Here is a 25,986-nt window from a genome sequence, read left to right on the forward strand (position 1 = left end):
TTTAAGACCTACAACATCACTTTTACTCCACCAACCTTTTTCTCCAAAAAATACTGAACCATCTGTTACTTTTATAATTTTGAATGGCCTTGTAAAAGTCGATTCTCCTTTTTGTAATTTAATAGGTTTTTTGATGATGACAAAATCACCAGTATTAAATGTCTTATTTTTAGTTTTGTTTACTACATCATGGTATGCTTTAGTCAACATTTGTTTTTCAACTATTTTTTGGTGTATATTTAATTTTGAATCATCAATTTTAGTACATTTAGTTTTGTCTTGATACCAATGCATAAGTTTTGGTGTTAACACGGTATTACTTTTTCTCCCTCTCATGAGAAAAAATGGTGTTTGACCAGTAATTTTGATTATTGTGGTGTTGTAACAACAAACATTTTCTTTTATACATTTTTCTACTGGTAATTTAGATGCAATGGCTAGTTGAATACCCTCTTTAAGAAATCTATTAACCCTTTCTACCTGACCATTAGAAGAAGGGCTGTACAATGGTGTTTTTTCTTGTTTAATACCTAAACTTTTTTTAAAACTGCACATTTTTGTGGAAACTAATTGGGTACCATTATCAGAAACCAAAATTTTTGGTTGACCTTCAATTGCAAAAGTATCTTTCCAAAAATCTATCACAATGTCAGTTGCTATTTTAGACAAAAATTTGTAGTGAATCCACTTAGTATAATAATCAGATAATACAACAAGATATTTACAATTTTCCTCCATAGATATAAAAGGTCCAGAAAAATCAATAGCAATTTTAGTCCAAGGGCCTTTTGGTATGTCAACTAATTGCAAATCATTTTTACTTATTTTCCAATGTTTATCAGCCTTAAGGCATTCTTCACAAAAATCAATGTGGTTGTTGACATCTGAGTTAATACCAGGCCACCAATAGTATTCTTTGATAATGTTTTTCGTTGCTGTTGAGCCTGGATGTCCCTTATGTGCGATGCAAATTAGTTTTTTCCTAAGGCTGTTTGGTGGAATAAATAAATCATGCCTCATGAGTAGACCATTAACAACAGTCAATTCCTCAGATAAGTGGTGATAACATTTCAAGTCATTACTCAAATTTTGCAAGGGAGGCCACTTGGTTTTAATGAATTCAATAACTTTTTGCAATGTGGTGTCATTTTTTATATTATCAATCCATTCAGTTTCTGAAATATCACCTAAACTTAGTATAGTGGCATCAATTGGTGCCACAACACATTCCACTTCCTCCTTTTCATTCACACCAAAGTCGTTAACAGGTAATCTTGAAAGGAAGTCTGCCCTAGAATTATCTTTTCCAGGAATATAACTTACTGTATAATTATATTCTTGCAGTTTTGCAATCAACCTTACAAGTCTAGATGAAGCCTTATTATTACCTCTTCCCGATCCTTCCAACATATAAATTAAAGGCTTATGGTCTGTAACAATTTCAAACTCTTTGCCCCATAAATATGTTTTGAGTTTTTCCACTGCCCAAACACAAGCAAGGGCTTCTCTTTCAATGGTACTATATGCCAATTCTGCCTCTTTTAAACGTCTTGAAATGAAGCCAACAGTTGATTCTTTTTTATGGCTTTTTTGACTGAAAACTGCACCTATGCCTATAGCACTAGCATCAACTGTAAGTACATTTTTACACTCAGGATCATAAGGCAATAATGTGGGTGCACATAGTATAGATTTTTTAATGTCATTGAATGCCTGAATTTGTTCCTCCTCCCAAATACATTTTTCACCTTTCCTTAAAAGTTTCCTTAAAGGTTCAACTTTTCCTGCATACCCTTCAATAAACCTTGAATAGTATTCACAAAGACCCATAAAGGATTTTAATGAGTCTTTATCACTTGGGCACGGCGCTTCTTTAATTGCTTGCATCAAATCAAATTTTGGTTTTATTTCCTCAGAGGTTAGCTGATGCCCAAGAGAATCAATTTTATCTTGTGCAAATTTACATTTATTTTTAGTTACTGTCATACCTTTCTCTTTTAATCTATTCAGAACCTCACTTAATATTCTATTGTGTTCATACATCGTAGGTGCATGTACTAAAATGTCGTCCTGAAATTTTTCAACTCCTTTGACATCCTTAAAAATAATATCCATCATTTTTTGAAATACACTTGCAGCTGATGCAAGTCCAAAAGGTAGTCTCACATATCGGTATGCTCCAAATGGAGTCACGAAGGTAGTTAAATCCCTAGATTCCTCTGCCAATTTAACGTGATGGTATGCTGACCTAAGATCGTTCAAAGAAACATTTTTAGACCCACTTGTAGATGCTAAAATCTCATTTATCTTTGGTAACGGGTGGCAGTCCACAACAATATTCTTATTTAAGGATCTCAAATCAGCACACAATCTCAACTCGCCATTTTTTTTTTTAGTGACGACAATGGCAGAAACCCATTCGGAGGAATCAGTTTCCTCTATTACACCCTCATCACAAAGTTTTTTAAATAATAACTTTAGCTCTTTCCTTACCGATAAAGGTACTTGCCTAACTTTGTGTGAAATAGGTATAGAATCTTTTTTTAATTTAATTTTGTGCTCAAACCCTCTTACACAACCAATGTGGTCCTCAAATACTTCCTTGTTATCTTCTAGGACATTTTCAAGTGTTTGGTATTTTTCATTTACACTAACACAGTTACAAAAAATTTCATCCAAAACGATTGCTTCATCCGATCCAGGCTTTAAAATTACACCAAGTTTTGCTAGATCTTTCCAACCCACTATATTGTGTCCTTTCTTGGCTACATAAATTTTAGTAAAAATTACTCTACCTCTAAAATTTAAGTAATCTTTGATATAACCCACCATTTCAATTTCAAACTCCGCAAAAGCCTTAGGGTTTACATCAGTTTCTTTTAGATTACAATCTTCCCAGAGCTCATCAAAAGTCTTGTCAGAGATTATGGTTATGGGTGACCCAGAATCAGCCATTATCTGTAACTCAATAGTACCAATGTGTACACTACCCAATGGAACTCTAATTCTATTTTCATGTGCATCAATAGACAGCACAATATTGGAACACATTTCCTCGTCAAATTCTTCTACTGCATTTACTTTCACTTTACTATTAAAAATACTTTTAATATTTTTACAAGAAAATGTTAAATTACCTACATTTTTACACTTCCCACATCTCTTACCAAGTCCAGGACATTTTTGAAAGTTAGCTAAATGTTCTTTTGATCCACATATGTAACAACTGTAATTTTTACCTTCTCTAGTATTGTAATTTCTGTTTAAAATTTCATATTTATGTTCAATCTTCTTTTTTTCCTGTAATGAAAATACAGTAGTAGTTTTTGAATTATCCCTAGACAATTCGATTGTAGATAATAAAGAGCGTTCAATCCCTTTAGCAATGTCAATTACTTCTTGTAGAGTAGGATTCTTACATGCCAATAAACGTTCCTGAATTTTCTTGGTATAACAATGAAACACAAACTGGTCCCTTATATAAACATCGGCCATGTTTTTGAATTCACATTTAGTTGCAAGTACTCTTAGTGCAGCAATATATTCTTCAACCGTTTCATTTTCCATTTGCTTGCGCATTGCAAATTTATGTCTGCCAACCATAATGTTTGGCTCTTCTGAAAATTGCTTTTCCATGCGCTTAACAGCTTCAACATATTCATCCATATCATCAATCTGACCTGCTGGTTGCTCAAACTCTGGTAAACTGTCGAAGATTTCCTGCCCAGCATTACCGAGTAAACCAAACATTATGGCTTTCTTTCTTTCTGCACTATATTCTTTCCCATCAATTGCCACCAAATAGTTTTCAAATGCTCTATGCCAATTTTTCCATCTCATTGGTGGTTTTCCTGCTTCATTTAAAAAATATGCTGGTGTGCAGATTGCATTACTTTGTTACACTTTTATTCTCAGTTTCTTCTTTTATTTCCGTGTCACTCATTTAAATGTTTTGCCCAAAAATTATTTAATTTAGAAATTGTTATTTCAATTTAGCTTCTCTTGCCACTGTTTATTTAATATCTCCGTTTTTCCCCAAGGTTTTAGGAAGAATCTGTTTCCTTCATGACGATTTACTGCACTCTAGTCAGTTTCACTAGTTTAAAATGGCCGCTCGCTCAGCGTGTGCGTGCAGCGTAAATACGGAGGCTTGAAAGGCTTAAACACAGATCAGCTGTTAATGCGGAGCGTTACGTCACAAGAACGGCTCGAGGCAGGGCTCTGCAAGCTCGCGCTGTTACACCAACGGCATTCCCAACTGCCAAAACGACACCGCCTCAGAATTAAATCAGCATAAATTAGGTATTTATTTTCTACGCGCTAGCTACTAAACGCGTTCGTTTAAATACCTTAATCTTTCTTTTCAGTCCATTTTCGTTTGTTTTTTAGTTTCTTAATTTTCACGATGTTACTCAAAAGAATGCGTCGTGGGCCTTCAAATCATCCTCGTCGCCAAAATTGTTGAGTCAGAAGCCAACGAAGGTTGGTTAATAAAAGATTTATTAAGTTAAAGGTAACTTATAAGACCAACACGCAGGTGGAACAAGTTCAAGTGTCAGTCAGGGTTGAAATGACGAACATTCTAAAACATCACATTTATACAGAATACTAACGTCACAGAAGCGAATGAATATGATTGGTTGAAAAGGGAAGAAAAGGAAGAAAGTAGGGAGAGCAAGAAAGAGTGGTTGAAGATAAGGAGTACAACAATAACCTGCAGGAATGAAAGAAAAGACGCACTTTATAAATAAAGAATGCACGAGGATGGAGAAGAGGTTAGGAACGGACCATCCTTTGAGGCTAAAGTCCAATCATGGACCCCATCTTAGTACTCCCGGTTGGAAAGCACCGTCCTACAAGCACATATTCACTGAAAAATACTTTCAGCCACCACAGAAATGTTGAACTCGTTGGTGTTCTAAACTTGTGTGGAAGGTAAGTGAGTGAATGATTAAGTTGGCCAATTAATGCATGCATAATCAACGGGTGAGTGAGTGCGTAGATAAAGGGGTGAGACCAAACCTTAAGACCCTTCAAAGTTTTCTCCATTGACAACTTGATGCTGATGCCAACACCCTTCTAAACAACTTCAACACTTTTTTGCAAAATATGTGGTCATCTACAATCCAACCAAAACACACAAGTGCAAGCAAAACCTTTCAGCACCCTGGTATTCTAACAACCTTGCTTACAATAAGCGCTCCTTCCACAGGTGGGAAAGAAAATGGAAGAAAAACAGACTCCTTTGTGATACTAAAGTCTCTGTGTAATACACAGGCTGCTCATCACATTAGCCAGAACAAAGGACTATACTTATGCCTCCAATAAAGCTATCAACAGAAGCAGAACTCTTTTCAAGACAATCAAGCACTGCATCAACCCCCTGCCAGGCCCACCTGTTCTGCACTCTACAGAGAAGTGTAATGCAATCAACCTCCTCTTCATTAAAAAAAATACATCAAATCCAGCAATACATTAACAACACCAAGCCTTATTCTCCTCTTACACCGACCCATCTCTTAGAATCCCTCAATGGTCATCTTTCAAAGCCCTGTCGCTCACAGAGCCCGCTAACATACTCAATCCCCTGAAAGCCACTACTTATGAAGATGATGTCTTACTTTCGTCCTTCATCGAAGCTCTCTCGGGGAAAGCTCATTAACCTCTACTCACCATTGTCAATGCTTCCCTAACTCAAGGCATCTTCCCAGAAGCTACCAAAACCCCACTCCTAAATGACCTTACACTAAACCATGATGGCCTCACTAACTACAGGCCCCTCACTATCATGCCATTAATCAACAGCATCACTGAAAATAATTCTCTGGTCAACTCCAATATCACAACAACGTTAGCCAGCTCCTGGACGACCGTTAATCGGGTTTCAGATAATGCTACTGTATGGAGACTGCTCCCTTACACATCGCTGATGATGCCCTCCTGACCACAGATAAAGATGACCCTTGCCTCCTAATTTTGCTGGAGTTCTGAGGTGCCTTTGATGCCGTTGGCCATCCCATACTCGTTATTGATATTGAGCGAATTTGTAAAGCACAACATGTACCCGGAGGCATCTTGGCGCTATCTGTGATTAATGGAAAACGAGAGACCTAGCTAGAGAAAAGCCAAGATTTTTAGGACTTTCTGAAAGCTAAAAGAGTGTTTGAGGATTTCGTAGTTTGGGGAAGACAGTTCTCTTTAATCCCCTGGAGCATAACATAGATTCATTGGCATTGTCCTTCGCTGGTTTGCTTGCTTCCTTTCCAGCCAACACCAGTTTGGTCATGTACACCACAAATATCCTATCACCAGTGAGTGTTCTGTGGAAATGAAGAAACTCGCCACGAAGAATTGTTGGTAAGTTTATTCAGATATAAAGGCCCTTGATGAACCTTGTGCTGCTCCCGATAAAACAGCTCTCTACTCCGTTCTAGAATTCCCCACATAACTGTATGCAGCTGCTAAGAAGTCAGTGATGTTTGAAAGGTAACAAATTATGAAGTATGGAAGTATGGTTATAACATATCTCCCTTCTAACAATAAAATAATTACAATGCATATTCCCTCTGCAACAATAAAGAACATTGACTTGCAATATAATTAATACTTACAATCAAAAAGAATTAATCACAAATGTAATCATCAAAAAATTTAGGTTTGACAATAATACGGGAAGATTGACGAGTAATAGTAGGATTGAGCATACATTTTAGTGATGATTTCGTATCGGAAGTAGAATTACAATCTTTACTGTAAATAGATTTAGAAGATTGACATTTTAACCACTCATTTTGTTCAGTGGAATTACATATGGACACTTTCCTGTTGTTCCACCAATTGCCATCAGCCAACTTTACACAATTGCCTTTTACATGTACAATCTGTTTGGGGCATGACCATTTAGATGTACCTTTTTTAGACTTATCACCTATATAAACTCTAACCAACATTCCTGTCCTAAAAGATCGGGGAACCTTGTGAATCTGTGAATTGTGTCTATGACTATAAGAATCCTGATGTTTCTTAACACGGACTCTGATTTCATCATGATTTATCTCACTCTTACATGCTCTATTCATCCAAGCCGGCACGGCTACTGTGCAAGGTATTCTACCCTTGAGAATGCTGAAAGGAGTTTCTTTGGTGATTGAGTGTGGAGTGGTCCTATAGCTCCATAACATGTTTCTCACCTGTTGTTTATGACTTAAACCACTTTTGCTCGCAAGTTGTATGCTTTCTACCAACACTCTATTGAACCTCTTGAAATGAATATGAAGTTCCACTGAGGGGCGTGTATATTTAGCTTTTACGAAGTATTGATTTCATCTGTTGCAAAAATGTAATTTCCAGATGAAAGAAGAAATATATATATATTTTTTCTAGGGAAATAGTGGCAGAAACTGTATGTAAATATGATTAAATGTTCACGCGTAATTATTTTCTTGTTGAAGCGCGATGTAAACACTTAGTTGTTTCCTCAGTTGAACGTTGATTGGAGATGCTTTTAGCGTTATAACGCCATCGAGGCATACAATTTCCTTCCCAAGTTAAAATGGCTGCACGCACGGTGTACGTGACGTGTGGTTGCGCAAACAATCCGACGAGCACAGGACACGTCAAAGCCGTCTATGGAAGAAACGGCTCGGGCAGGAAGCGCGTGCCACCAATCAGAAGAGCGAGGGTTGCAACCAACAACAAACACCAGTTCATTTAATTAAAATCACACACCTCCTAGTCTCTGGTGATAATCGGCAACAGGTTGAAATCGGAGCTCATCGGATTCAAGGGCCAAAAGTGTCCATCTTCATTAACGACGTTACTGCAGTACGTCGATGCCGGTTGCTTCCCGTTTCTTCATGAATGTCCCACGACGCTTTCAAAGAGATCCCAAAATCGTCGCCACTGTGGAAATGAAGAAACTCGCCACGAAGAATTGTTGGTAAGTTTATTCAGAGATAAAGGCCCTTGATGAACCTTGTGCTGCTCCCGATACAACAGCCCTCTACTCCGTTCTAGAATTCCCCATATAACTGTATGCAGTTGCTAGGAAGTCAGTGATGTTTGAAAGTTAACAAATAATGAAGTATGGAAGTATGGTTATAACATGTTCATAATGTCATATTCATTGTCTACATGGGCCCCAATATGCTGACGATACACAGCTGCTTTGAAAGTCTTCCAACACCTCAAACACTGCCTCCACCTCATTCAGACCAGGATGTCCAGAGCCTATCTGAAGCTCAACCCAGCCAAGACAGGATTCCTGTTGTTCATGAAGAACAAGCAAGAAACAGCACAAGCCTGGCTCAAAGGCATGAATATTGATAGCTTGGAACCCCAACTTTCACTGAATGCCAAGCCTTTTGGATTCACCCTAGATACCAACCTCACCCCAATCTCCTCTTCAAGGAACACACTGCCAAAAAGTAAAGATGGCCTGGTGCAAGCTGTCTCTTCTCAAAAAAGTGAAATGGTTTCTTCCAGAAAACGACTCTAGCAGTTCTGTTCTAGTCCTCATACTCTTGCATCATGCTGGTTGTCACACCCTGCATCATCGCCTTCTGACTCCATCCTAGCACTTCTTTTTTAATTTTTTTTATTTCTTTATTGGCATTTTGTGATAACAAACAAACAACTACAACAAAGTGGCTAGTTGCTTCTCATTGTTTCATAAACCAGGTTTGTACAAATTAGGATCATATACCTTTTCAGGACCAAACTCCTGCATATCCTAGTTCTTTTAAAAGACAAACAAAGCATGTTATACATTGTAAATTCAATTCGAGGTTGGTATAGGCTTAACAATTACAATCACAAGTGCACCAATCAAATATCCTAGGAAGGAACCATTTATATTTACCTGAATAAGATTGATTTGCTTCAAATATATTAATACTAGAATAAAACTTTATCCCCCAACAGCAAAATTGAGCCTGTCTGTTGTTCTACAGGTGACCCAGGGGGGTTTGTTAACTCTTGTTGGCGTGTGCGGGTTCACTCCAGGAAGGGGCCCCACATGTCTCTAGGCCGGGATGCCAAAGGCATCAGCTCCCAGAGGTGGACAACTGTGTTTGGCTAAACGTAACGTCACAAATCCATTCCTTCGTGGACGGGGTACTCCTCCTCCCCCAGTGAATAGCACATCCTAGCACTCCTTAAAGGTTTTTACATTCTGTTGCAAATCTCATGTACGGTGTGAAGAAATATGATAACATCCTCCCCAACCTGATGGAACTCCATTGCCTCCCCTTGTCAGCCAACAATATTTTCAAAGCCAGCTGCGTCTTTTCAAAGCCATTATGATCAGTACTTCTGCTTATCCTATCATTGCTGGTTGCTCTCGGCACACCCATAGCCAGGACTCCATCAGAATGGCGCGGAAAAAAAAAGAAGACAGCAGGCCTTTTCCATCAATGCAATCATGATCTGTAACAGCATCCCTGAATCAATCAGACCTGCCCCAAATCTGCTCCAGTTTAGGAAACAGTGGAAGATACACCTCTTTAAAGAATACTACATCACAATGCATCAGCAATCCAGCTACCTCTCCTATCACTCATTGACTTTACGCTTGCCTTTGTGCCTTTGATCCTGTACAGCACTACACTGCTTGCTTCGTGCCATACAAATAGCACATACATACAAACATGGAAGAAGAGTCATTAATCCTTAGTGCTTGTTTAGATTCGCACTACCACTCAGTGATCACTACTGCCTTTTCAGATTTGCACCATCATTTACCTATCTGCAGTACTTACCAGTTATGCTTCATCACTCAGTAACAATCAGTAGATGATGATACTGCGTTGGCAGGTGTGTATGGGGAAAACACAGGACAGATATTGAATAGTGGTTACCATAACTACTTAGGGGGTTAGAGCACTGAGTCTGCCCAGAAACTCAGTCTGCCACCATCCGTGGCCCTAAAACACTCAGAGTGCAGCCGAGCCTGGTACTTCTGCAATGCTGGCCTCCATGCTGCTCACTCAGGCCTCTGAGTGCAACTGGAATGTAATGTGTTCCCTGCAATCCCACAACAGCTTCTGTTGAGCAGTTTAATGGTCCATGTAAAACAGGCCAGTGGCCCAGGAGTGGGACCGCTGGTCCAGGGTCTCCACTTGCAGTGGTCTTCCATGATTCATGACTGACATTGCTGCTTTGCAGGGGATTCTTTGCTGTGAGGCCACTCCGCTCTGACTGGGCAGAGACCCTAGTAGAATTGAAGCAGAACAATCTCAGAGTCAAGAGGTATCAGCAAACTTGCTGTATTGCTGATGCAAATGTTCTTTTCAAATACTAGCTAAAGTGTACTCTAGAATTTGGGGTAATTGAATCTGAGGTTACACTCCAAGGTGTAGACCGATAATCTAGTGGCATTCTGGTGATGGTGGAATGACACAGCCACTTTTATCAAGGATTGACAAAGCCAAAAGTTCTTGCTTTTTGTTTGGTAACAGTTGTGTTGCACCCAGCTGCCCTAGAAAGATGATTCAATAATGAATCAACATCCTGGCCTGGTGGAAGCAGGGAATAGGACCCCTTAGGTGAACAGGCTGCTACAGCAGACTTAAAACTTTCTCTCAAATAAAAGTATTATGAAAATAAATCAGAAGATGATGCTTATGTCAGTATTTTTATTACATCTCTAAGAAGGACAATGTGTGTGCAGGTTTGCTTGGTGCTAAAAAAAAGCTGTAATTCAAAAATATGTTATCATGACAGCAAAGTAAAACAAACTAATGTGTAAAGGCAGCTAGTGAATATCACGGTGTCTTATTGAGAAGCTAAGCCATCTAGAGGCTCAGTCATCCAGACAGTAAGCATTTTCTAAACAAAAACCCTGTAAGTCAGCAATTAAAATATGTTTGCGTGAGCAGAGCATATACACTAAAGTGTCCATATTGGCCATAGTCTAAGAAAAGGTGAACTTAATTCCGCATCCCCGAAATCTATGGGTAACACTAACGGGACAATGTAACCAACACACTAAATGCCAAGGCCATGATGGACAGCCCATCCAAGCAATAGCAAACCAGGAGAAATAGATGAACGCCAACGGCTGACAGGTACTTATCCAAAGTCCACTCTCTTCCTGTATGTCTTATTGTATTTTTTTTCAGAATTGATGATATGTGGTCTTCAAGTCAGCTAAAACTGTGTGCAGCTTGACCCAAAAGTAGTATGTTTTCCTTCGTGTGCCCATGTCCGCCAAATCATGCAACTGCCTTTGTTTCAATTGATGGCCAGGCATTAGGGCAGAGAAGTTTGAACGATTTAAGCCTGAAAGTCCAAAGGAATGATAGAGTAGGGGATGCAAATCTAATAGAAAGACTATTTCATTAAGAGCACTGTTCTCACTGGTATAATTAATGCTCCACTTCAGTTTAATAAATGGTATTTGAATACAGATTTTTAAAGCACTATAAAAATAATGGAACAACTATTATTCCATATTTAAATTTTTTCCTTCTTACAACATCAAAATAACCGTACAGTCCATTATCATACTTCGTGGATTCAGCAGTTTCTGCGCTACACATTGTGCTATCTGCAACTCTTTGGCATATTTCGTTGGTAGTGTCTTAAATCATTAGAACTTCATCAATTCTAATGGTGAATGTTTCTGCATCTGAACAGTTATTTTGAGTAAGTGATGATTAGGTCTGTTATGGGGTGAGTATTACAAACCTAGATGGATCTTTGCATTGCACTAGGCTCATTTTACCGAAGGTGTAATGATGGTGAGATGGCCTAACCTACATTTCTGGTAATCACTTTGCATGTGAGAACCATATATTTCAATCAAATAAGTGTTAGATCATTTAAGTTCTGAAGTGTAGTCCTGATTTGTGATCTTCTTTGAATGAGCAAGGATATCACTGTGAGTTGGATCCCCAAACAAGCTTCCCTGAGCGTTTTATGCCTTATTTAATGAGATCCACGTTCCTTAATGGATTGTACTTAATGTATTCTTTAAGTACAGTGACCAGTCTGTAGGCCAATCTGCAGACTAATTAATTTGTTTTATTATCTCTCATGGAGAACGTTGTCTTCTGAACTTAGCGCAGTTTTTTTTCTTTTTTATGTAATTTAAAAGGCAGGATGATTAACGGTTTCAGAAAAACAGCTTCACCAAACTGGACTTCATTCTTAAGTGACTAATGTTAGCGAAGACGGTGACACTGATATAAATGCTGTGCTAGACGAGTCCCTTGGAAAATGGGTCTATAGTTAATCTTGTAGCTAAAGAACATTCTTTTATTTTCCGGAACACTCCTAATAAAAGATGATGTGTAAGTGTCGATTAAGTTAGCACCTGTCAGAACCCTGTTCAGGGGCCACAGGGCAAGGAGGATCTACTGGACCCAACCGTGGAGGTTGAGGTGTTTCACTCCTGTTGTCCCAGGGCCTGACTTACTATGGGTCCTGAAAAACTGGGCTAAGTACCCCTTAAGCACTTTAGTCTCAGTAGTAGCGTGAGTCAAGCAGTCCAAGGCTTCTCAGAGGGGAGATAGACAGTGTGCCACAACTCAAAACACATACAGCAGCAACAATAGATGATTTTCCAGTCAAATATTAGCTTTTATGAAAAAAGTAGCATTTATATATGAACATAAAGTTAAATACGGCATTCACAGTCAATACAGACAGTTCCATGAGGTCAGGGCTTTAATATTTTATAGGCGGGTTCCGAAGTCCCACCCCCCTCTCGCTAGTGGTTATTCCTCATTCACTATAAGCAACATTCAGGTAATGCCCCACTGGTAGTTCAAGTCTCAGGAGTCCCACTCCAACTCTTTATTAAAATCAAAAGTGTTCCAGCACTGAAGCGCTATATGACAGGCAAGTTCCCCCGGGACCATCTGGACCATAAATCAGTCTTACCCGCTCCAGCAGGATCCAAATGACCGGAGTCCCTTTGTGGGCACTGATGCTGCAGCGGCTGTCTCTGATTAGTTTCCCACTCACTGCCCAGGAGGGGCAGGGGCCGGGTATCCTTGAGTTCCTCACATGCTGTCCTTCGGAGGCAGGGCCGGACTGAGAACCAAAACTGGCCCTAGCAAAGAGCTCGGCCGGACCCCCTGGGAGCGGCCGAGCTGTTTGCCAGGGCTGGTTTCGGCCAATTTTGTTACAGGGGCTGATTTTGCAGCTATGCTGCAAAAATGGCCCTGTAACAAAAACTGCCCCCAGGGGCCCAAAATCGGCCCCCACCCTAGAGGCCCACCGGGGAGATGCCCTGTGCCCGCTACGGCCAGTCCGGCCTTGTTCAGAGGCAGCAGCTGGGGGTCCTTGATGCTATTCCGATGCTGTTAGGTTTCCTGGCAGCCTCCTCCTCACGATGATGGTCTTGATCAGACAACCTCGCTTCTTGCCTTGTCCTTATGAAACCCCCCTGCATGTGGGATCACTGTCCAGACTTTTCACAGGCTGTGGCCCAATCGGCACAGCAGCAATCTTCACGATGGTCCCACCTGACATACAGGGTCACAACTTCACTCTGTACACAGGTTTTAACCCAGTCTGCATGGCAGCGATCTTCACTGTGACCCCACCACGCATACGGGGTCAACGATTTCAAACCTGCACACGGGCATCCACATGATTGGTGCAGCAAAGTTCACGGCTCACTTGACGGCGGCCCTCCACTGGCACATCGGATTTATTGACTTTTTCCCAGGACACAGACAATGACCCTGACCTGATCAGTGCAGCAGCCATCTCCTCACACCTCACTACAGAGATCTAATTGCTAGTATCCGGACAGTGCTTTCTCCAGTGCTCTCCTCTTCCTCAAAGGTTACTCTGGTCTTGGCAAGCAGGCCAGGCACTGGAACTCCAGGCTCTAGGAGCAGGAGATCTTGGATTCCCTCAGTGAAGTCCCCTCACCCAGCCGAGATACTGGAAGACCCCTGTTATGATGAAAAAGTCAAGTGGCCGAGATGTAGGACTACAGATGATGGTTTATTGTCTTGGTTGCAGATAAGAATATCATAGGTTCTTAGCTAGATCTTAGGATAGCCCCACCAGGAGCAGCCTCCCTGCTGCTCAGCCCATGACACTCCCCACTCCTCACAGGCACCCGAGCATTACATTGCATCACCATGCACTCCAACATTCCACTCAGCACATTCATACTGGCTGAGCAGCAAGGACCAGAGCACCAGGGAAGATGCATAGTACAATACACCAGGTATAACATCCCCCCATTCCTTTTCACAGGCAGAACATTTGCAGTGCATCTCCTCCTCACACTACCCAACTGGCTGCTTGACAGATGACAATTTTGGGGGCCTCAAACCCCCTCCTTATAGCCCATTTCCAGACATTAAATAGGATTTAGAGTCTGAGTCTTTGAACTTCAAATCGGCGGCCTACTTCCTTTTAAAGTGCCCTCTCTTCCGCCCTTCCTCCAAAAGGCAGTCTGTCAGAGCAGGAGTGGCTTCAAATTTCATAACACAGGCCATGTGAGTGGCTACAAGTTCACATCTGGATGTCAGTCATAGTGATATGTGTATCAAAAGGTTACCCCAGGCCCTCATTCCTACTCCTTATGATTGTCTTATCAATCCAGTCACTCCTTCCTGAGATGTCCCCAGGACCATTCCCAGTGACCTCTCTCTGAATCAAAGAGCACCCTTTAACATGCACCCTTTGCAAGCCTGACTTTCCCTTCCCCCTGTCTTTCCCACCCATCTCACAGGAATGCAACAATCCAAAAATCTGTCAAGAGGGAGTCTTCTACCTCCTCGTGTTCCTCCAGTAAGCCCTGGGTCTCCCAAAATGGAACACAGAATATTCAATTTATTGTACCTCGTTAGTTTTTGCGGTGGCAATCTGGAACTCACCATCTAACTTACCATCTGGTTAGACCCTCCCAAGGTCATCAATGATGTAATTGGTCACCTTTGACATTATATGTGAGGTAACCAGCACTACATGTTGAAATTAAATTTGTGATGTGAGTTTAATAGTCATCTTGCACTGAGTGTGGGCCTGTATAGGTTGGCAGGCATCTTGTATTGGTGCCCTTGTAGGCTTCCATCAACAGTCCCTACCTACAGATCACATGATTCATCAATTCCATGTTTGTAATCTGTAAAATGGAGACCATGAGCACGTGTTCTGTTGTGTGCATCACTGTACATTTGTGCACTTATTTATTTGTCTCCCATTGGTAGTCGGTGGTCCCACTGCCTGCATTACAATGGCGGTCGCAATGTGTATACCTTCTATTGTGGCATGTGCTGCAGGCTGCAACACACTCCACAGTACAAAACATACACATCTTACATATCCCTGCACCATATTGCAGGCACCATGCGGTGCCTGCCAAATGGTGCAGGCATGTGTAGAGGGGCACCATAGGTGCCCCCCCAGAGCCCATAGCGGAGATCCAGGGGGCAAGGGGGCCCTGCTAGGGGCCCCCAAGTCACTTTCCGTCTGCCTTTTCATGGCGGGTTAACCGCCATGAAAGGGCCGGCGAAAAGGGACATCCTAATCCCTACGGCGGTGCCTGAGCAGGCACTGTCCCATTGTAGGGAATAGGAGTCCGACCGCCACACTGACGGGATCCTTGATCCTGTTGGACGCGGAGGTCTTTCCCCCCGCCAGTCGTGATCCGACCACCTGCATCATAATGTGGCGGTTGGATCAGATGGGCTGGATGGCGGTGGGACTGCCACAGACGGCCTGACAGTGGCGATCCCACCGCCATCGTAATCAGGCCCTGGCTTCTTACTCAGCACCTTGAATAAGGGGTGGAGCCAAATTTACATGTGTGAGGTACTACTGGCAAAAAATAAATAGTAGTAAGCCCAGCACTACACATTGCCGACCACTGATACTGCAAAACCCTCCCACAGAAAATGATGCAAGAAGGGACCTCAAATAAAACCCATAGGAAATAATGTTAAGTTTCATTTTTTTAAATAGTTGCAAATATAGAAAAATATAATGGAATGGTAAAAAACTAAAATAAAAACATATTTAGGATCTAATGATAAAATATTGTCGTTTTTTAGGAAATGTATTGATTGATGATTTCTTTTACTGAAAAACACTATTTTGAATTCATTCTATACTTTATGAATGCAAAATAAATACAACGTTTTTAATTTAGGTGGGATTTGATTTTATAATTTAGACTTCATAAAAATGTTATATTTAATTTATTTAAAGAAGTTAAAGATTCAATTCAAAACTAAGCTAATGTCGTACTATTTCAATTTTCGCTACATTTTAAATAACAAATAAAACTAATTTACATTATTATTTACCATAAAAATATTTTTACTTTATTATAAACTTTTTTAATTTGCATTATACTTCATGGTAGGGAAATATCCATCCCTACTGTGGAGTCTCCCTGTGGTAAATTATACGGAAAAGTACATTTAACTTGATAAAAAATAGTCAAATATCAATGGTAATTAATTTATATATATTTGTTTTAACCGTGGGACAATTTAATTTTGAATCTTTATTTAATTGAAGTTTAAATTATAAAATAGGTTCCCACCTAAGGTAAAAACATTATTTTTATGACGTATTAATAATTATTAAAAGTGATGTATAGTATTAATTAACAGTAATTTATGGATTTAATAAACAGTACTGTTACAATAGTTTATAAATTCAAAAACGGCTGTTAAAATATTTTATATATTTAAATAATAAATACGGTTTTGGCATCTTTTATTATTAAATGATATTTATGTATATTTTTAGCTAGTTAAAATAATTTAGCATTATTTTATTTTAAGTCCCTACCACCATTTTTTTCTATGGAACATTGCAGTACCAATGGTTGCCCATGTATGGCGCTGAAATTACTCCAGCTCTGAGCAGAAGTATTTTACTAATGTTTTGTGTCCCTTTTTGGCTGTAGTATATTTAGAAATGCAGTTTGTGAATAGCTATGGTATTACTCTTATGGGGAGGTGTATGGCCTTCCCTACACCCCTTCCTAATCTTCCCTAAACTTCCTCCTTACTCCTCCCCAAAACACCTCCAATTTCATAGCAAGCCTGTCCATTTTTCCAGCCACTCCTCTTGGTCCCTCTGAAATGTTCTACTAAGTAGTCAACTTAAATGTGTGAAGGTCTTCCAATTAAAAGATAGGAGAGGTGGAGATTTACATGTGTAGGTTTATGAGTAGCTTTTTGTAGTTCTTTAGTAGTGCTATTATAGTACTATTAAACATACTACACAATGCAGTTTGTTAATAGCCTCTCTGTGTGTCCAGGCCTTTATTTTCTTTTGTGTTTTACATGAACAAACGTATGCGCTGTGAGTTACGTTTTTTAGGTGAAAAAAATATGTTGGTTACTCCACATTCAACCCCTATTACAGTCAATCAGCCACACTGGTGAAATCACTTTAGGCAGAGATCTCCATCAGGTGGATGGAGCTCTTTAAATATGCTGCAGGGTCCTAAACTGGGGAAAGATAAGCCAGGGACTCTTCCACTTACACAGAACCATCTGCCATACTATAAACAACATTAGCAAAGCCATTAGTTCTGGAGTTGGCTGCCAACTTATTGGGGTTTGCCAGTGCTTGTTTTCTTTGAATGGTTAAAGTGGCCCAATTACCCCAAACTGTATGGTATGGTTGAAAGAAGCAAAATGTGAATGACACTACATCAGACCAATGGATGAAGGGGGCTCATCGAAGCACCTCCTTGTAAATATGTATATGTTTGCATATATGAAGGGTCTCTTTGGAAAAACGTAAATTCTGAGATAGCCCCAGTCCTAGTGAGGGTTTGCTCTTTGGTTATAATATAATTTTGGGATATGTTCCTTACACAGTTTTAACTGATATATGGGCAGGATGTACAGCCTGAATCAGATGTGGGTTATAACTGAAAATCCTCCGATTTGCAGAAGTAATACTACATCATCTGTTGTAGGATTGTCATTACAGTGGAGAATTCACTGATGGAATTACCACCGCTTTTGGCATAGTATGACACCATTAATTTTACTGACAAATTCTTCACCTGAGCAAATTTTCTACCAGAGGTTGTAGCATTTCCTCTGCAAACTGGGGAATTTTCAACTACCACCGAACTCCATATCAGGCCCTTAATTTGTTATAGTTTATTGTACATTAATATCATTCCCTAACAATATGCTTGACATACAATAAAGGCAAATCAAAGAATAGAACAATATCCATGTGCATAATTGTAAAAGGCAGTCAGCCTGTAGCTATTAGGATGCCCAGGTGTGGTTCAAGGAGAGAAGGTCCTTGTTAAGATCACTTACCCACCTACTGGAAAATCTACTTGGATTCCATCAGTCTACTCTAAGGTGGAGAAACATTGGCTGGTTGATTCGCCTACAGATATTGGAGCATTTCCATTACCACCCAACTCTAAATTAGGCCCAATGTGCAGCAAAAGCTGAATCAAAAGTATTGTACACGCTACTATCTTTTTTAGCTCCAGCAAAAAAAACCCTGTCAGCTCTTGGCAATGGAGTGCAGAGGATATTATTCGATGTTTAAAGGTACCATGACACAATATGCATAGAGCACACTGCCATAAATAAGAGTGTTTTTGCGCGGTACGTGGATCTTAATTATTGCCTTGTTAAGTAGAGGGTATGATCTGAATAAGGTGAACTCTCACAGTACAGAGCCAACCATTATGAATATGTAACAACTTACTAAGCAAAAGAAAATTCAGCAATCAACAGCGTAGATCCACACTGTGACTGTCAAACACCAAAAACAAACAACCACAGCTCATTGATAATGACATGGCCAAATCAAAGATGTTCCAGAATACAATACCTACAACATATCACAGGGTGACTGCAATATATACTTGCCAGCAGCCCCCCCCATCAGACAGACGACAGCTCTATGAGACCATTCTAATGGCAATCAGGACTCTGTACAATGTGAACAACATAACAAAGACAAGTCAAGGCAAAAGCAGAGAGCCTCATTTCAACTATACAGACGTATTTAATTTGGTGCAGCATTTCAACTATACAGTCTTCTTTAATTTGGTACAGACACAAATGCTTTTTAGACTAGCATCAACTCTTTTCTGTCCATAAGGGACAGTAGACTCTCCACATGTTAGGGATCACACTCTTGTGTTGTTCCAAGATACACAATGACCTCTATTGATTGGTGATCAGACTTTAGCCTTGCTACCATGAATAAGAGTGCCTTTAGAGGCTGTCACACTCTTCTTATTCCTGTCCTAAGGAGCATGAGTGCCTCTGTAGGGTAGTGATACTCTAGACATGGTAAAGAGGCAAAAGTACCCATAAAAGCTAATGAAGACAGTGCATTTTTTGCAGTAAGCAATTGTGTGAGAATGTTATGTGCTTATTGATCTCATCCATGTCACTTTTGCACACAACGTGCTCGTTGTAGCTACAGATTCTGCATATTTATTTCAAGGATTGACAAACACGTTCCTTTGTGGCCACTTCAGAACACTGTCTTGGTCAAAAGATATAGTTTGAGAATATTAATGATTCAAGCTGACTACAGAAGGTACAGAATGTAGAGATGGGCTCTGGTTACCCATGGCGTGAGGTTATGGATAGCCGATTCCACCTCATCTATCCTTCAAAAGCTGATATCTGGGTTAACTTGCTGATGTGAGCTTGAGTCCAAAAGTGCACAAGCCTGATTCTGCAAAGTTCATATACTATCAAATGTGCCACCTACAGGTATGGTGTCCTGTTGTGGGGGTGTCTGTGTGCTGACCTATTCTGAGCCTTGGTGTAGTGTTGCTGACTTGCATTTGCACTTTAAATAGTAGGAGTGGTTGAGAAGAGGGTGGCGCACTTGTGCTGATTCATCATATGGACTGGCTGAGCGCTTGCAGCCCTCCTTCTCCTGCCCCCTTGTCCTCTCGAAGCTGACTTTGGTGAAGCACTAAGAGTTGTACCTGCTTGAAGACCTATTTGGCGCTTGAATGGAGTGTTGCTGAACTTGCACGTGAATTAGTGAGAGTGGCTGAAAAGTGATTGTTCTGGGAGGTGTGGTGTGCATGCACTTCTTCCATTATATGGATTGGCCGAGGATCTTCCAGCCTTCTCCATCCTCCTGCCCCACGCCCCTTTAAAGCTGCGTGCAGTGCCGCACTATGAGTTGTAACTCTTTGGACACCTACTTGGAGGCTTGTTGTCCTGTTGTTGAACTTGCGCATTAGTAGGAGTGGTTGCGTGGTGCGCGTCTACTGCTTTCATTGTGGAGATTCTAAAGAAGGCTTTTAAGATTAACACCATGATCTGTGCTTTTTAAGTCGTAGAGAACTGGGTTTTTTGTCCATACCCCAATTTGAGTTTGAGTGGGAAATTTAGAACTGTGTGAAAAACCTTGCTGTTGCCAATTACATTCATGAACAAATGTGGGAAATAATGAATACAAAGATTGTTGAGGTCCATTTCCACTGTAACGGCCACAAAATGGGATTATTTCGGAGGGGGTTCGGGGTGATAAACCAATTCCAACATCAAGGTGTAATAAAAGTGTAATATAGTTTTTGCATTATTTATTTTTACAAAATCTAATACAAAAATCCTCTATTTCATCCTAACGTACAAGCAGCAACTCAGCAATCATTAGCAGCACTACTGCTAAAACAGGTAGTATTAGTCACTCGAGGGACATCCTGTTTGGGCCTTTCAAATCCTCTCAGTCCACCTCTATGTTAAAAATATTCTCATATTTGGCTAGGCAAACAGTGTTTACACCCACTTCTGGACTATTTCTAGAGTCTAAATCATCATGTATATGTTCTGTTTCCGATAGGCATGAACCGTTTTTGCATGGCAGCCTCGAAGCCTGTTACGGAGTAGCAGGCGCTGACATAAGCTAGTGCAATGAGGGATAGTTTGATTATACCATTGACTCAAGTGTCTGAAAATGGTCTGTAGAGAATAATAGCATCACTTGTGTAGGCTCAGCTGAAGATGTTTTATCAATTAGATGATTAGTCGAATGTATGGTATGATCAGAGATTTTCTACCTTAATGTCTATATTGCTAACAATAAATCTGTAATTTACTTTCTCTTTTGCAGACGACTCTGGCGATGAGGAGCCTTCCTCGCAGTCCAGCAAAAGCGAGCTGCATAGTACCCTCAAAAACCTGTCCAGTAAGCTAGAAGATCTCAACACGTGCAACGATCTCATCGCCAAGCATGGTGCCGCCCTTCAACGCTCCCTGAGTGAGCTGGAGAATTTGAAGTTGGCAACAGAGAGTGGGGAGAAGATCAAAGCTGTAAATGAACGTGCCACGCTCTTCCGCATCACTTCCAATGCCATGATAAATGTAAGTGAAGAAATATCCCCTTCCTAGCATGGTCCTCTGATCTTTTCATAGAGCATCAATACAAAACGTACTCTTCTCCAAACCCGGGTCAAGTGGTTTTGTCTAATCAATGCATTCATTTTACCACTTTTTAAAGTAAAACATCCATGATTTACCCTGATTAATTAAAAAGAATCCAGTTCATTAGTTCTGTTCTAGATTCATAACTTAGAGGGGCCTTCCTTCTCTTGGAGATTGTAATGGCTACCAAACACAACTTTATTCTCTTCCTGAAGAACAGTGACAAGTTAACACAGTAGTTCCAGATGCTTCTTAGACTACAGGTGTTGTACTTTGGTGTGATCCCCCATTCATTTCTCCCCTGGCAGACAATTGGTACACAATGCTGGACAGTCTGTCCAGGCGTTCCCATGTCCAACGCAGTGACGGCTGGCATTAATGGGAAGGGGAGCGGGGAGTTGGGCACCCGCACTCAAATAAAATAAAAAAACTTAAATGAACGGGCATGTGCGCGCCAATAAAATATAATTAAATAAAAACACCTGACTACAGGACCTCTTGCTGCGGACCGCGTCGTGCTGCAGCCCAGCCACCAGGAAACTCCTGTGACCAATCAGGGCGCTGCTCTCACCAGCATAAGAGAAGTGCTCTGATTAGTAGGGAGCAGCCTCACCCGGCACTCCACAGTGCTTTGGAGACCTGCACTTACTTCTATCCCAGCTGTTTTAAGACAGCTGGGGTAGAGGTTTCAAAGTGCGCATGTCTGACTGGCCGTCACAAGAAGAACAGACAAAAAGACATGCGCACTTTGAAAAGAGCACATGCAACCCATCCTCCTCCCAGTCCCTGCTGCTGTCATTCAGCAGTGGCACCACCCCAATCCTGATGCTTGTTCAGGACGGGAGGATGTCAGGATGGTCCAACAGTTTATTCTATGAATAATGGGGTGGAATACTAACCTTCTGGCAGGGTGCCCTTACAAGGTTGTGTCACAACATGCCGACTATTGTTTGGGTGGGCACTAGCTGTGAAAATACCTTTCTTGATGCTGTATAGGACTAATGCAGCTCTTTACCATAAATTCAATGGTTCAAGATGGTTGCCTTGCATTTAAAACCCTCATTTCCTCAGTTGAGTCGAGGGGGGTAAGGGTTCATATGGATAATAGGAGGGACCTGTTAACAAAAGAATGCAAAACACATTTGCTTCCTACAGCTCTGTTGCCCCTATGCAATGAAGGGCCATCAGGCCAAGCAGGCTAACATGCAGAGCATCTTTTTGATGATTTCATATATTGTGTAGGTTCACAACCAGAGACTGAGGAGCATCCACATACTGGGAACGCCCTCAAGAGGCGCTCAATACCATTGCAGCCAACCTGTACCCCATGTGGCAGTAGTCATCTTGGCCCTTCAAGAGGATAGAACCTCTGCTCATGAAAGAGGGAGAAACTTAGGATGCCTCCTCACCTTTAAAAATCTAAAAACATGAGCACTGTTTTCATCGCCAACCTTCCCCTAGGAGCCTCTTCTCCCGACAAAATGAACTTCTTTCAGCTACCAAGAATTCCTTTTCCAGAGAGTTGTATAAAAGTAAACTGCTAAGGTTTCAAGGTTCTGTGTTTTGGATCCAGCCAGGGTACATCATCCCATTTAATTGCTTGGTGGATGATGTGTAGCAATTTGTTTCCCAAACTTCTATCGGAATCAGTTTTCCACGTAGACCCCTACAATGTTTACTCTGTGGTCATTAATGCCTACAGGACTATGGCAATCTTTTTACCGTGCTCACAAGATTACTTGAACTTGAACCCAGTTTTGGCAAAATTAATGCTAATGATTTTGAGGCATGAAGCCTCTCACTGAAAACTTATTTTGTACTCACTATTTCTTTAGCCATTCACTTCAGTTAAGTACAGACTCTCTGCAACCCCAAACCATTCTCTCTGTTCCATCATCACAAGTGGTACTGAGGACTCATTCCACGTTCATCCCAATGAGTTGAAATGATTCCCCAGAATTATGTCTTTTTTCTTCATACCATTTTTTCATGCCCATGTGCTTCCTTAGTTGAGGAAGCACTTCACAACCTTGATGTGCCACACAATCCATGTTTCCTCTTAGAACATGACTCTGCATTCGACAGATCAAATGTTTGAGACTTATTGTTGCAGTGATGCTGACCAAATTAAGGCCACCGCCGCCAGGAGGATAACATCCTGCATCTCCAAATGCTGTACCCTGAAATGGACATTCACTTAATCTTGAAGTGTCTGAGCCTACTCCACCAGAATGAAAGCTAAATCAGTCATTTCACCTGCGTGGGCCTGTCAACGAGATATTTAGGGTTACGCGGTTGGTCACTGAGCATGCATTCTGCTGGCTTTGCGCTTGTGAGGACTCCTCCCAAAGCAGTGCACCGTTTGGTTAGAGATTCCGAGGTGCTTATTTGCCTGCACCAAAGTTCTTGTGGCTAACTTCTCTTGTTTCCTTTCTGTTCTCTTTCCTTTGGAATCACACCACACTTCAGGAGTGGGAGCGAGCTCAGCTGGAGTATAAAGTTACCTTTATGGTGACTCCTTTGCTCCTAGAGCATGGTGTTACCCATTACCAATGCCCTGCCCACTAGCCAAAAGTCAGCAATCGGCTACGGAAGCATGCACTGTTCGGAACTAGAGTGGGTCCTAACTCGAATGTGGTAAAGTGGCATGGTCAAATGTAAAATACTACCTTGTGCATTGTGGCATGTAACATTTGATTAATAGCCATAAAGCCAGCATCTAGTACTGCCATCAGGTGAATCTGATGGCAGTGGCACTACCACCAAGTATCACGGGTGAGGCGGGGGATAGGAAAATAAATGTTAAAATGACTTACCTTGCTCCCGGATCGCAGCTTCATCTCGGGTCCTCGTCTTTTGTTCCTGCTTGAAGCAGGAAGCCAAACAGGCTTCCCCAGCCTGTAGTGTTGTGATTTGTCTGAGCGCCATGGTTCGACGCTCAGACAGGCAGTGGAAGGTTATCATGCCGCCCGTCACGTTGGGATCCTTTTGATCCTTAAATATTTATGTGTGCTGTTGCCTTTCCGAGGGACTATATCCTTATTCTTAATACTCGTTTCCCCTGTGGGGCTTCAATCACACCTTCAACATTGAAGACCTCGTTTTTGTATTTTATGCGCCAACTTGAACATTGAGCAATCTGCTTCACTTATGTCTTATTGAAGGATTTACATACATCTATTGACTAAAGCCCTGAAGAAGTTCCTGTGGCAAAGGGAACGAAACGCGTTGACTGTTTGCTGTCTCTAAAATAAAAGAAGAAAAAAATTATTTTGGAATATATTTGATTATTGGGACTTAACTCTGAGTGCACCTTCCTTTGTGTGAAATGTTCCAGGCAGTGGAAGCATGTGCATGTTCCTCACCAGACTGTGTAGTACAGCCTGGTGGGGAGCATGCAAAGTTCACATGACTGGTCGGGTCAAGACGGCCCGCCAACCAGTCATGCCCACTTAAGGGCCCACCACTCCTTCCCTTGCTGGCTGTAATACAGCCAAGCCCCACCCCGTAAACCGGAAAAATAAAATGATAATTAAACTGGTGTTATTAGCATTTTATTTTAATTGTACCCACCACTCGAAATGCAGGTGGTTGCTGGTGGGGGCCAGGACAGTGCTTAATTTGTGAACAAATAAGTGCCAGAGCCTTTAGCAGGAGGCCACTGCATCATTCACCACACATCACCCCTGCTAGCACTGCCAATGACACTACCAACACAACTACTAAGCATCATACTTGTGACAATTCAGACTATTTCAGGCCCCTAAAGCTTTAAGAATGGCTTGCGAGGCAGGTATTAGTCATTTTTAAGATATATTGAATTTAAAAACAACTGTTGTTGTGCTCATCTCTAAATTAGATAAACAGCGCCACCATATGGCAGACTATCATTAGAGCCTGTGTTGACAATTAAGTGCCGTGCCAAGCAGGGAAACTACTGGTTCAAATTAAGCACTGGGTGGGCATCGGATTTTCATCAACAGACTTTGATCTACAGCAAGAGGGAAAGGGACAGTAAAGGCAAAAAGAATGAGGGGGGAAAGTTCGTTAAAAGTGATAAAGGATGAAAGCTGGGATAAAAAAAAAGGTAAAAAAGAAGATAAATAGTCTTAAAGGCCAAGGCGGTGGAAGAAAGAAACGGAAACAAAGATAGGCAGTCTTGGTTTCCAGCAACTTGAATAACCGACAGCGCCGCCGTTAAGAAAAAAAACACACTTTGGGCACCTGCATTTTTTTTTTCTACTTCTTGCTATGACTTTAATAAACTTTCCCACTCCGACTCTGCCATTGTGCAATTTTCCTTTGTCTCTGCATCTGTTTTCTTTGATGCCTTCTGTTTCCGTGTGCTATTTATTGCCTTCTCGAATGCTCACGCTGTGCTCCCTGGAATATTGTGTCCCTGTTACGGCAGCAGATCGTGTTAATTACACACCCCATTCTCTTGAATTTGTTGTTGTAAAAGCTCAAGCATTGCCGGTGCGGCAACAAACCTTTGCATCTGCGGTTTATTATGCAGGACAGTTGTTTGCTTGAATGCAGTATTATTCGCTTTGGGTTCACTGCTGTTTTTAAAAATTGAGAAGCTAGAACGCTGCGTGGAATCTTGCTTAGTGGAAGC

The 25,986-nt window shown here is 41.1% G+C and overlaps 1 protein-coding gene across 2 annotated transcripts in view; it reads left to right on the plus strand.

Annotated features, from left to right (window-relative positions):
- The window catches only part of OSBP2 (oxysterol binding protein 2), a 1,376,304-nt gene that overhangs the window by 563,380 nt on the left and 786,938 nt on the right, over nt 1-25,986 (plus strand). For both annotated transcript variants that reach the window (XM_085633692.1, XM_085633693.1), the window contains one exon: nt 21,058-21,308. In XM_085633692.1, coding sequence (XP_085489818.1) covers nt 21,058-21,308 — 251 coding nt within the window. The remainder of the gene's footprint in view (nt 1-21,057; nt 21,309-25,986) is intronic.

This window comes from Triturus cristatus, chromosome 11, assembly GCF_964204655.1.
Source record: "Triturus cristatus chromosome 11, aTriCri1.1, whole genome shotgun sequence".
Lineage (NCBI taxonomy): Eukaryota > Metazoa > Chordata > Amphibia > Caudata > Salamandridae > Triturus > Triturus cristatus.